We start from the raw sequence: 12,869 nt of genomic DNA, 5'->3' as shown, positions 1-12,869 counted from the left end.
GTCTTCATGATGCTCTCTGCGCTTTCAACAGAACCCTGAGACTATCACAGAGCAGGTGCATTTATACAGAGACTTGATTACACACAGGTGGATTCTATTTATCACCATCAGTCATTTAGGACAACATTGGATCATTCAGAGATCCTCGCTGAACTTCTGGAGTGAGTTTGCTGCACTGAAAGTAAAGGGGCCGAATAATTTTGCACGCACCACTTTTCAGTTTTTTATTTGCTAAAAAAGTTTAAATTATCCAATAGATTTCGTTCCACTTCACAATTGTGTCCCACTTGTTGGTGATTCTTCACAAAAAATTAAAATTTTATATCTTTATGTTTGAAGCCTGAAATGTGGCAAAAGGTTGAAAAGTTCAAGGGGGCCGAATACTTTCGCAAGGCACTGTAAATACCTGAAATAAGTGTTTAAAAATAAACAATGTGAAGGAAAATGATTTAGGTAGACAAGTCCTGTGGTTATTGTTGAGTTATCTGGTCCGGGCTCTCGGCCGGGCTTCAATGTCCTCTGGTCACAGAAGGGTTCATGAAAGATAATTAGGAGTCTGTATTTCCACCTGCCTTGTATATATGGGGGATCTATTGATTGGGGGGATCTATTGATTGGGGGATCTATTAATTGGGGGGACCTATTGATTGGGGGTCTATTGATTGGGCGGGTCTATTAATTGGGGGATCTATTGATTGGGTGGGTCTATTGATTGGGGGATCTAATGATTGGGGGGGTCTAATGATTGGCAGGATCTATTGATTGGGTGGATCTAATAATTGGGTGGATCTATTGATTGGGTGGATCTATTGATTGGGTGGGTCTATTTATTGGGTAGGTCTATTGATTGGGCGATCTATTAATTGGGGGGTCTATTGATTGGGGGCTCTATTAATTGGGGGATCTATTGATTGGGGATCTATTAATTGGGGGGTCTATTGATTGGGGGCTCTATTAATTGGGGGATCTATTGATTGGGGATCTGTTCATTGGGGGATCTGTTCATTGGGGGATTTATTGATTGGGGGATCTATTGATTGGGGGATCTATTGATTGAGGGGCTCTATTAATTGGGGGATCTATTGATTGGGGGATCTATTGATTGGGATGATCTATTGATTGGGGGATCTATTGATTGGGATGATCTATTGATTGGGATGATCTGTTGATTGGGATGATCTGTTGATTGGGGGATCTGTTGATTGGGGGATCTGTTGATTGGGGGGGTCTGTTGATGGTTCTGACCCGTTTGTGTTCCGGTTCCTTGCAGTGATATGCTGGAGCAGTCCCAAAACTTGGTGACGGCCATGAAGAGGATGAATTCTTCAAGGGTGAGTGAAGTTTATAAGGAAAACACAAAGGCAATTTACAGTCTATGTACAGCCAGAACTTCTTCTCAGTTGTGAATGAAGAGGGAAGGGTTAAAGCTGAAGTTAAATCTTCTTATATTTTCTCTGGTTCTCCCTCAACATGATCTGTTTTCATCACATTCCTTATTTTAGACCCACGGATGTCACCCCCGGGTCTCTGTGCTTCTCTATGTAATGCAGGCAAATCATGGCTGGTGGGAGGGGCAAGCAGGGGGCAGTACATACCTTCCTGATATCATCCCCCCCCCCGCTCCCAGTACTCGCAAGCAGTGGGGCTCATGGGATGAATTATTAAATTATCAAAATGCATTGATAGGTGAGTGTCAGGCTAAAGCAGTGGGACCTGTGACCCCGGGGGCTGGATGTGGCCCTTTGCTTAACTTTATCTGGCCTTTCAGACACTATTCCATCCACTGATACCAATGATGGGGCACTATTCCTCCCACTGACACCAATGATGGGGCACTATTCCTTCCACTGACACCAATGATGGGGCACTATTCCCCCCACTGACACCAATGATGGGGCACTATTCCTTCCACTGACACCAATGATGGGACACTATTCCTCCCACTGACACCAATGATGGGGCACTATTCTTCCCACTGACACCAATGATGGGGCACTATTCCTCCCACTGACACCAATGATGGGGCACTATTCCTCTCACTGATACCAATGATGAGGCACTTTTCCTCCCACTGACACCAATGATGGGGCACTATTCCTCCCACTGATACCAATGATGGGGCACTATTCTTCCCACTGACACCAATGATGGGGCACTATTCCTCCCACTGACACCAATGATGGGGCGCTATTCCTCCCACTGACACCAATGATGGGGCACTATTCCTCCCACTGACACCAATGATGGGGCACTATTCTTCCCACTGACACCAATGATGGGGCACTATTCCTCCCACTGACACCAATGATGGGGCACTATTCCTCCCACTGACACCAATGATGGGACAATATTCCTCCCACTGAAACAAATGATGGGGCACTATTCCTCCCACTGACACCAATGATGGGGCACTATTCCTCCCACTGACACCAATGATGGGGCACTATTCCTCCCACTGACACCAATGATGGGACAATATTCCTCTCACTGAAACCAATGATGGGGCACTATTCTTCCCACTGACACCAATGATGGGGCACTATTCCTCCCACTGACACCAATGATGGGGCACTATTCCTCCCACTGACACCAATGATGGGGCACTATTCCTCCCACTGACACCAATGATGGGGCACTATTCCTCCCACTGACACCAATGATGGGGCACTATTCCTCCCACTGACACCAATGATGGGGCACTATTCCTCCCACTGACACCAATGATGGGGCACTATTCCTCCCACTGACACCAATGATGGGGCACTATTCCTCCCACTGACACCAATGATGGGGCACTATTCCTCCCACTGACACCAATGATGGGGCACTATTCCTCCCACTGACACCAATGATGAGACACTATTCCTCCCACTGACACCAATGATGGGACACTATTCCCCCCCACTGATACCAATGATGGGGCACTATTCCTCCCACTGACACCAATGATGGGGCACTATCCCTCCCACTGACACCAATGATGGGGCACGCAAATCATTCTGACAATTTGGAATTCGTTAGAAAATTAATAAATTAATGTGAACTGATTCCAGTGCGGAAAAAAAATTGCCAGCCCCTTTTGTGCGGATGCAGTGCAATTCGAGTCATGCTAAATGAATGGGCTCAAATTGCACTGCAAAGGATCACATATGATTTGAACCGAAATGCAGTGTGATTTCTGTTCGATTCGCATGCGGTTACCCACACCGCATTTCATTGTATGCAGTCATTTTTTTTAATGTATTTATATATTTGTTTATTTATTTTGATTAGAAAATTAATTATGCTGAAGACTGGAAACTGCTTACTATCTTCATTGGAGGAAATGATCTGTGTGGAATCTGCAAGGACCCAGTAAGTGACAATGATACCTAAATGACTACATCTAAAGCCAGGGACATGGTGGCCTCATGGGCCTTCCTGCCAGGGACATGGTGACCTCATGGGGCTTCCTACCAGGAACATGGTGACTTCATGGGGCTTCCTACCAGGGACATGGTGACCTCATGGGCGTTCCTGCCAGGCACATGGTGGCCTCATGGGCCTTCCTGCCAGGGACATGGTGGCATCATGGGCCTTCCTGCCAGGGACATGGTGACCTCATGGACCTTCCTGCCAGGGACATGGTGACCTCATGGGCCTTCCTGCCAGGGACATGGTGGCCTCATGGGCCTTCCTGCCAGGGACATGGTGACCTCATGGGCCTTCCTGCCAGGGACATGGTGACCTCATGGGCCTTCCTGCCAGGGACATGGTGACCTCATGGGCCTTCCTGCCAGGGACATGGTGACCTCATGGGCCTTCCTGCCAGGGACATGGTGACCTCATGGGTCTTCCTACTTGGGACATGGTGACCTCATGGGTCTTCCTGCCAGGGACATGGTGACCTCATGGGTCTTCCTACTTGGGACATGGTGACCTCATGGGTCTTCCTGCCAGGGACATGGTGGCCTCATTGACCTTCCTGCCAGGGACATGGTGAAATCCTGGGCCTTCCTTCCAGGGACATGGTGACCTCATGGACCTTCCTGCCAGGGACATGGTGACCTCATGGGCCTTCCTGCCAGGGACATGGTGACCTCATGGGTCTTCCTACTTGGGACATGGTGACCTCATGGGCCTTCCTGCCAGGGACATGGTGACCTCATGGGTCTTCCTACTTGGGACATGGTGACCTCATGGGCCTTCTTGCCAGGGACATGGTGACCTCATGGGCCTTCCTGCCAGGGACAAGGTGACCTCATGGGCCTTCCTGCCAGGGACATGGTGGCCTCATGGGCCTTCCTGCCAGGGACATGGTGGCCTCATGGGCCTTCCTGCCAGGGACATGGTGACGTCATGGGCCTTCCTGCCAGGGACATGGTGACCAGGTGGACAATCCTGACAGGGACCTAGTAACTCTATTGGTCCCCCTGCATGGGCCATGACAACTACACTGGTCACCTTTTGCCCTGGAAAGGGTGTCTACTTTGTAGCGAACTTCTGTCAGATGAGTAAACCTGTGAGATGAGCGGGGTCGCCGCTGCTTTTAAAATTCAACATCTAACCAGTCATACGGAGTTCTAAGTCCTGTATTTCACTATAGAAACTCACTTTACTGTTAAAAAGAAGTGTAAAATGCAAAACTCCATTGGGTGTAACAAGATGTCCGCTTTCCCCCTTCTCAGTGTATCCTTATGCCTTGTACACACAGTCGGACTTTCCGACGGAAAATGAGCGATCGGATCGCGTTGTCAGAAAATCTGATCGTGTGTGTGGGCTCCACCTGACTTTTTCCGTCGGAATTGCCGACACACAAAGTTTGAGAACTGGATCTAAAATTTTCCGACAACAAAATCCCATCTTTTTAAATTCCGATTGCATGTAGACAATTCCGACGGACAAAGTGCCACGCGTGCTCAGAATAAATTACGAGACGAAAGCTATTGGCTACAGGCCCATTTGTAGTACCTACCTCACCTCGTTCTGAACGTTCGGATTTTCCGACAACTTTGTGCGACCGTGTGTATGCTAGACGAGTTTGGGCCAAAATCCATCGGAAAAAATCTGACGGATTTTGTCGTCGGAAAGTCCGACTGTGTGTATGGGGCATAACTGTGGAGGAGTGCGGGGGTTTAGCAAGATGTCGGCGGCGGAACGTCACTTCCGTTACACATTCTGAGGGGTCGCTGAACCTGGTGAAACAAGGGCAAGGAGAAAAAAGTTGTCGCCGCCTCGGTGGCAGCCATTTTGTTGGTTTGTATCGGAGCGGACTAATAATGTAGCGGAGTGTATACGGTTGCCGGTCTTGTGCCAAAACAGCAATTCATGGAAATCTCCAATTACTGAGGGTTTACAGTAAGCCCTTGTACACACGGGTCGGACATTCCGACAACAAAATCCGTTGGATTTTTTCCGACGGATTTTGTCCGAAACTGGTGTTGCATACACACGGTCGGACAAAGTTGTCGGAAAATCCGATCGTTCGGAACGTGGTGACGTTATTTCGTTACGACGGGACTACGTTCAGGCTAGTAGCCAATAGCTTTAATCTCTTAATTTGATCTGAGCATGCGTGGCACTTTTTCCGATCGGAATTCTCTACAAACAATCGGACAAAGTCCGATCGGATCATGTTGTCGGAAAATTTTACAGCCCAGCTCTAAAACTTTGTCGGTCGGACATTCCGAAGGAAACAGTCCGATGAAGCCCATACACGGTCGGATTATCCGACAACATGGCCTGATCGGACATTTTCCGTCGGAATGTCCGAGCGTGTGTACAAGGGGAAGTGATGTAATTGGAGATCTCGAGTGCCTAGATGAGAAAGCCCCTCCTTCCATGAAGACATCTGGGATGTATGACATCATTTTGGCCTAGGCCAGAAACCAGGAAGTAACTGAAGAAATGTTCTAAGCCCTTGTACACACGGTCGGAGATTCCGTTGGAATGTTTCCGATCGGAGCGTTTTGTCGGATATTGCGACTGTGTGTGGTCTGCATTGGACTGTTTCCGTCGGAATATCCGACGGACCAACTTTTCCAACTTGCCAGAAAAATTTTCCGACAAAATGCTCCGATCGGACATACTCCGATCATGTGTAGCCTACTCCGATAGGACAAAGTGCCACGCATGCTCAGATCAAATTCCTAGACCAAAGCTATTGGCTACTAGCCTGAACGTAGTCCCGTCGTAACGAAATTACCTCATCACGTTATGTACAATCGGATTTTCCGACAACTTTGTCCGACCGTGTGTATGCAACATCACTTCCGGAATTAATCCGTCGGATTAGGTAGTCGGAATCTCCGACCGTGTGTCTAAGGGCTAAGTGTTTTAAACAAGTAAATATAATCCACCTTCCTATCTATTTAATAAAGCTAGCAGCAGCATTAAAAATAAAAAAATAAAATAATAAAAAATTAAATACATTTTAATAAAATAAAAAATTAGCAGGATTAAAAATAGTTTGTTGACTGAGAGAGTTTAGTTTCTGTGGATGAATGGTAAATGTTCATCCTTCTCTTTAAAAAAAAAAAAAAAAAAAAAAAAAGTTGATACATTAACTTTGTTTTATTGGTTTCTGACAGATCTATCATTCTCCTGAACAATTTGTATACAGAATCAAACAGGCCCTGGACTACCTGCAGAAAGAGGTATTGATCACCTGTCTATATATCGTATATTTATCTTGTCCATAGAGTGATGTCAGCAATGTTTAGGAGCAATAGAAAATGTTTCCTTATTATCATTTCCTGTTTTTCTTTGTCTATCAATAACTTTTTTTTTCTATTAAAGTTTATCTTTATAAGTTTGTGAATTTGAGTCAATTCCTGACATGTCACAATATATTGCAACAATGTAATTCTTCAAGAAAGATCCACCTTTTATTATTAAACTGTCACTGAATTCCAACCAGTAAATTATCAATCTGCAACATTGTTTAAGAATAGAATTTCCCTTTTCGCTTCCTTCATCCCGCCTATAGGAAGTGTCTCGATTTTTCAGTTGGTTTCACCTCATTTTGAAGGTTGATTTCATTGTACCCAGTCAGACTTTGTAAGAAATTACTTTACTTTCAAAAGTGATTTCGTGGTCTGAGTTGTCACAGCTGCTATCTAAAGATTTCTAGATTACTGTGAGAGGAGAGAGGGAGCAGCAGCCGCTACACACGGGTATTGTTATAGGGGACACTACGTATGGCTTACCTTTAATACTGTATATTATAGGAAGACCGGATGCAGACAGTCACCAGCTGTGACGGGATTCCTGTTCTCTTAATGCATTTGTTTAATTGGCTACTTTTCTGTCTTCAGGTTCCCAGAATGTTTGTGAATTTGGTGACTATTCTGGACATTATACCATTAAAGGAAATGTTTGATGATGATAGAACTCACTGTCCACGGAGAATGATGAGGTGAGGCTACCAACATTGCTCCTCACATGCTGTATACTGTAGTCTGCACTCCCTGCGCCTGCGTGTGACGTCCACAGGAGAGTCATCTAAAGTGGAGTTCCACTCATAATTTGATCTTTAGCTCAATCTGTACATTCCCGCAACTTGAACAACATGGGGGGATCTAGGATGGAGAAGGACCTGGGTGTCCTAGTAGATGATGGGCTCAGCAATGCCAAGCTGCTGCCAACAAAGCAAACGGAATATTGGCATTAAAAAGGGGATCAACTATATATATATATATATATATATATATATATATATATATATATATATATATATATATATATATATATATATATATATATGGGCGGAACTCCACTTTAACAAATGAATATTCATCTTATTGCAAAATTGCCCCTCTGACTAGTAGGATTCCATAACAGAGAACAATGGCACCCTGACACTTGGGGATCCAGAACAATGACACCCTGACACTTGGGGATCCAGAATACTGACACCCTGACACTTGGGGATCCAGAACAATGACACCCTGACACTTGGGGTCCAGAACAATTACACCCTGACACTTGGGGGTCCCAGAACAATGACACCCTGACACTTGGGGATCCAGAACAATGACACTCTGACACTTGGGGGTCCAGAACAATGACACCCTGACACTTGGGGATCCAGAACAATGACACCCTGACACTTGGGAGTCCAGAACAATGACACCCTGACACTTGGGGATCCCAGAACAATGACACCCTGACACTTGGGGTCCAGAACAATGACACCCTGACACTTGGGGATCCAGAACAATGACACCCTGACACTTGGGGTCCAGAAAAATTACACCCTGACACTTGGGGGTCCCAGAACAATGACACCCTGACACTTGGGGATCCAGAACAATGACACCCTGACACTTGGGAGTCCAGAACAATGACACCCTGACACTTGGGGATCCCAGAACAATGACACCCTGACACTTGGGGGTCCAGAACAATGACACACTGACACTTGGGGGTCCAGAACAATGACACACTGACACTTGGGGATCCAGAACAATGACACCCTGACACTTGGGGTCCAGAACAATTACACCCTGACACTTGGGGGTCCCAGAACAATGACACCCTGACACTTGGGGATCCAGAACAATGACACTCTGACACTTGGGGGTCCAGAACAATGACACCCTGACACTTGGGGATCCAGAACAATGACACCCTGACACTTGGGAGTCCAGAACAATGACACCCTGACACTTGGGGATCCCAGAACAATGACACCCTGACACTTGGGGTCCAGAACAATGACACCCTGACACTTGGGGATCCAGAACAATGACACCCTGACACTTGGGGTCCAGAAAAATTACACCCTGACACTTGGGGGTCCCAGAACAATGACACCCTGACACTTGGGGATCCAGAACAATGACACCCTGACACTTGGGAGTCCAGAACAATGACACCCTGACACTTGGGGATCCCAGAACAATGACACCCTGACACTTGGGGGTCCAGAACAATGACACACTGACACTTGGGGGTCCAGAACAATGACACCCTGACACTTGGGGGTCCCAGAAAAATTACACATTAACACTTGGGGGTCCCAGAACAATGACACCCTGACACTTGGGGGTCCAAAACAATGACACCCTGACACTTGGGGGTCCAGAACAATGACACACTGACACTTGGGGGTCCCAGAACAATGACACGCTGATACTTGGGGATCCAGAACAATGACACCCTGACACTTGGGGGTCCAGAACAATGACACACTGACACTTGGGGGTCCAAAAGAATGACACACTGACACTTGGGGGTCCAGAACAATGACACCCTGGCACTTGGGGGTCCAGAACAATGACACACCGACACTTGGGGGTCCAGAACAATGACACCCTGACACTTGGGGGTCCAGAACAATGACACCCTGACACTTGGGGGTCCAGAACAATGACACACTGACACTTGGGGGTCCCAGAACAATGATACCCTGACACGTGGGGGTCCATAACAATGACATTCTGACACTTGGGTATCCAGAACAATGACACACCAACACTTGGGGTCCAGAACAATGACACCCTGACACTGGGGGGTTCATAACAATGACATTCTGACACTTGGGTGTCTAGATCAATGACACACTGGCACTTGGGTATCCAGAACAATGACACACCGACACTTGGGGGTCCAGAACAATGACACACTGACACTTGGGGGTCCAGAACAATGACACCCTGACACTTGGGGATCCCAGAACAATGACACCCTGACACTTGGGGGTCCAGAACAATGACACACTGACACTTGGGGGTCCAGAACAATGACACCCTGACACTTGGGGGTCCCAGAAAAATTACACATTAACACTTGGGGGTCCCAGAACAATGACACCCTGACACTTGGGGGTCCAAAACAATGACACCCTGACACTTGGGGGTCCAGAACAATGACACCCTGACACTTGGGGGTCCAGAACAATGACACACTGACACTTGGGGGTCCAAAAGAATGACACACTGACACTTGGGGGTCCAGAACAATGACACCCTGGCACTTGGGGGTCCAGAACAATGACACACCGACACTTGGGGGTCCAGAACAATGACACCCTGACACTTGGGGGTCCAGAACAATGACACCCTGACACTTGGGGGTCCAGAACAATGACACACTGACACTTGGGGGCCCCAGAACAATGATACCCTGACACGTGGGGGTCCATAACAATGACATTCTGACACTTGGGTATCCAGAACAATGACACACCAACACTTGGGGTCCAGAACAATGACACCCTGACACTGGGGGGTTCATAACAATGACATTCTGACACTTGGGTGTCTAGATCAATGACACACTGGCACTTGGGTATCCAGAACAATGACACACCGACACTTGGGGGTCCAGAACAATGACACACTGACACTTGGGGGTCCAGAACAATGACACACCGACACTTGGGGGTCCAGAACAATGACACACTGACACTTGGGGGTCCAGAACAATGACACACCGACACTTGGGGGTCCAGAACAATGACACACTGACACTTGGGGGTCCACAACAATGACACACTGACACTTGGGGGTCCAGAACAATGACACACTGACACTTGGGGGTCCACAACAATGACACACTGACACTTGGGGGTCCAGAACAATGACACACCGACACTTGGGGGTCCAGAACAATGACACACCCACCCCTCATCTCATGGGGTGATGAGCCCTTCCTCTTACCTATAACGCAGCTCACCCTTTTCTCTGCATTGTAATCTCTTTCTGTATATATCTTTCCTGTGTTATGTCACACTGACCTCGTACAGATCAATCAGTTCTATAGGATCAAAGAGTAAGACTGAAATAGAAGGAGCGTGATAGGGAGAAGTGACGAGATGACAGGGATAAAATGTCTCTGAAATCTCATGTTTATGATGTTCTATCAATATGTGAGCAGATTGCTGCCGTTATCGTCCAAGTTCAATGTCACCCTGTGACAGCCTTGACCTGATCCAGAGATACCGAGGTCTGGAGACAATTACCAACTCATTGTGATCAGTCATTGTTATGCCTCGTGCACACGATCAAACAATCCGGTGGAAAAGTCCAGCGGACTCAAGTCCGCCGGACAATCCCCCCGTGTTTAGGCTCCGGCGGACTTTTTTTACCCAAAAGTAATTCAGCGGACAATCCGGCCGTGTGTGTGCCAGTCCGTCGTACTTTTGAAATGAACAGACTTTTCCCGCTCGGAGAAAAGTCCGCTCATTTTCAGCACGTCTCCAGGTAGCCGGGGCCAACTAAGGAGGCGTCGCTGGCCCCGTCACCTGATATGGACTTAAAAGGGAATCCCTACACCGAAAAATCGGCGTGGGGGTCCCCCCCCTAGGTCCACATCAGACCCTTATCTGAGCACGCTACCCGGCCAGCCAGGAAAGGGGGTGGGGACATCATCCGGTGATGTCTCTATATAAGTCGCCGCGCGCCGAATCCCTGCCATTGTGAGCGGAGGCAGCGACGAGGCAACATCTCCTGAAGAGAAGAGAAGAACAGAAGATGGCGACAGCAGCGACAGAAGACCGGGCCACCACTTGTAAAAGAGCTAGAAGAAGGCGCGGTGGCCCGGCAAGAAGAACTAAAGAGGGGGACAAGACCCCCGAAGAGGGGGACAAGGCCCCGAAGTCGGAAGAAGAAGAAAGCCAGGCTCCTCCGCTAGCAAAAGAGCTAGCAGAAGATAGCGGAGGAGTCCGGCGAGAAGACCCCCGAAGACAGACAGAAGACCCCCGGAGCTGTGCAATAAACTATTTTAACCCTTGTGTGTTGTGTTTTTTTTAACTTTTTTTTTTTACAGGTGAATTGGTAGGGGTACATTGTACCCCATACTCATTCACATAGGGTGGGGGGCCGGTATCCGGGGGCCCCCTTATTAAAGGTATGCCCCCCGCCCGCAGACCCCGACAACCAACGGCCAGGGTTGTCGGGAAGAGGACCTTGTCCTCATCAACATGGGGACAAGGTGCTTTGGGGTGGGGGGGCGCGCGGCCCCCCCTTCCCCAAAGCACCCCCCATGTTGAGGGCACGCGGCCTGGTACGGCTCATGAGGGGGGGGCGCTCGCTCGTCCCCACCCCCTTTCCTGGCCGGCCAGGTAGCGTGCTCGGATAAGGGTCTGATATGGACCTGGGGGGGACCTCCACGCCGTTTTTTTCGGCGTAGGGGTTTCCCTTTACGTCCATACCAGGTGACGGGGCCAGCGACGCCTCCTTCGCTGCTCCCGGCTACCTGGAGACGCGCTCAAAATGAGCGGACTTTCCTCCACGTGTGTGGGCGAGTCCGTTCATTTCAAAAATACGCTGTATTAGTCCGTATTAGTCCGCTGAAAAAGTGCCGTGTGTGGGCAAGTAGCCCGTTTGGAAAGTCCGGCGGACAGTCCGGTGGAAAGTCCGCCAGATTAAGTCCGCCGGATAGTCTGCTACGTGTGTATGCGGCATTATGTATACAAACACCTCAGGCTGGCAGGTACACCAAACATCTAGAGCTGGGGTCTCCAAACTGCAGTCTGTGGGCCAAGTCTTGTCCACTGCAGCCTGCATGACCAGTAAAGCCACCACCCCCCCCCCCCCCCCATTTGGAATCGGTTGCCCAACACAATGTTCCAACAGCAGGTCTGGATTTTAAGGCCTTTCAAAGGAGGTTATTTGACTCAATGATAGAAAAATCAAATGTTATGAGGAACTATTTTTCTATGACTGTTCAAAGCAAAATCTAGTGGTGTATGGCCATCTTTAGAAAGGTATGGAGGGTGAAGTAATATTGTGTCTCTTGGCAGCGCGCTGTGCGGATGTGTGGTGGACTACCCAGAAGGCTCAACAGAAATAGAAGTTCTTCGATCTTTCAATAAGCAGTACCAGGTAAGCATGTGATATATCATAGATGCATTGTGATATTTAGGTGGGACTTTCATATTTTTG

The 12,869-nt window shown here is 48.1% G+C and overlaps 1 protein-coding gene across 1 annotated transcript in view; it reads left to right on the top strand.

The window, feature by feature from the left end:
- The window catches only part of LOC143986951 (phospholipase B1, membrane-associated-like), a 200,230-nt gene that overhangs the window by 92,185 nt on the left and 95,176 nt on the right, over positions 1–12,869 (top strand). The window contains exons 21-25 of the mRNA XM_077485364.1: positions 1,271–1,331; positions 3,274–3,354; positions 6,570–6,635; positions 7,296–7,396; positions 12,728–12,809. Coding sequence (XP_077341490.1) covers positions 1,271–1,331; positions 3,274–3,354; positions 6,570–6,635; positions 7,296–7,396; positions 12,728–12,809 — 391 coding nt within the window. The remainder of the gene's footprint in view (positions 1–1,270; positions 1,332–3,273; positions 3,355–6,569; positions 6,636–7,295; positions 7,397–12,727; positions 12,810–12,869) is intronic.

This window comes from Lithobates pipiens, unplaced genomic scaffold, assembly GCF_037356315.1.
Source record: "Lithobates pipiens isolate NorthernLeopardFrog02 unplaced genomic scaffold, aLitPip1_a1.2 Scaffold_18, whole genome shotgun sequence".
Lineage (NCBI taxonomy): Eukaryota > Metazoa > Chordata > Amphibia > Anura > Ranidae > Lithobates > Lithobates pipiens.
Note: the sequence above shows the minus strand (reverse complement) of the source record. Positions and strands in the feature narration are given on the sequence as shown.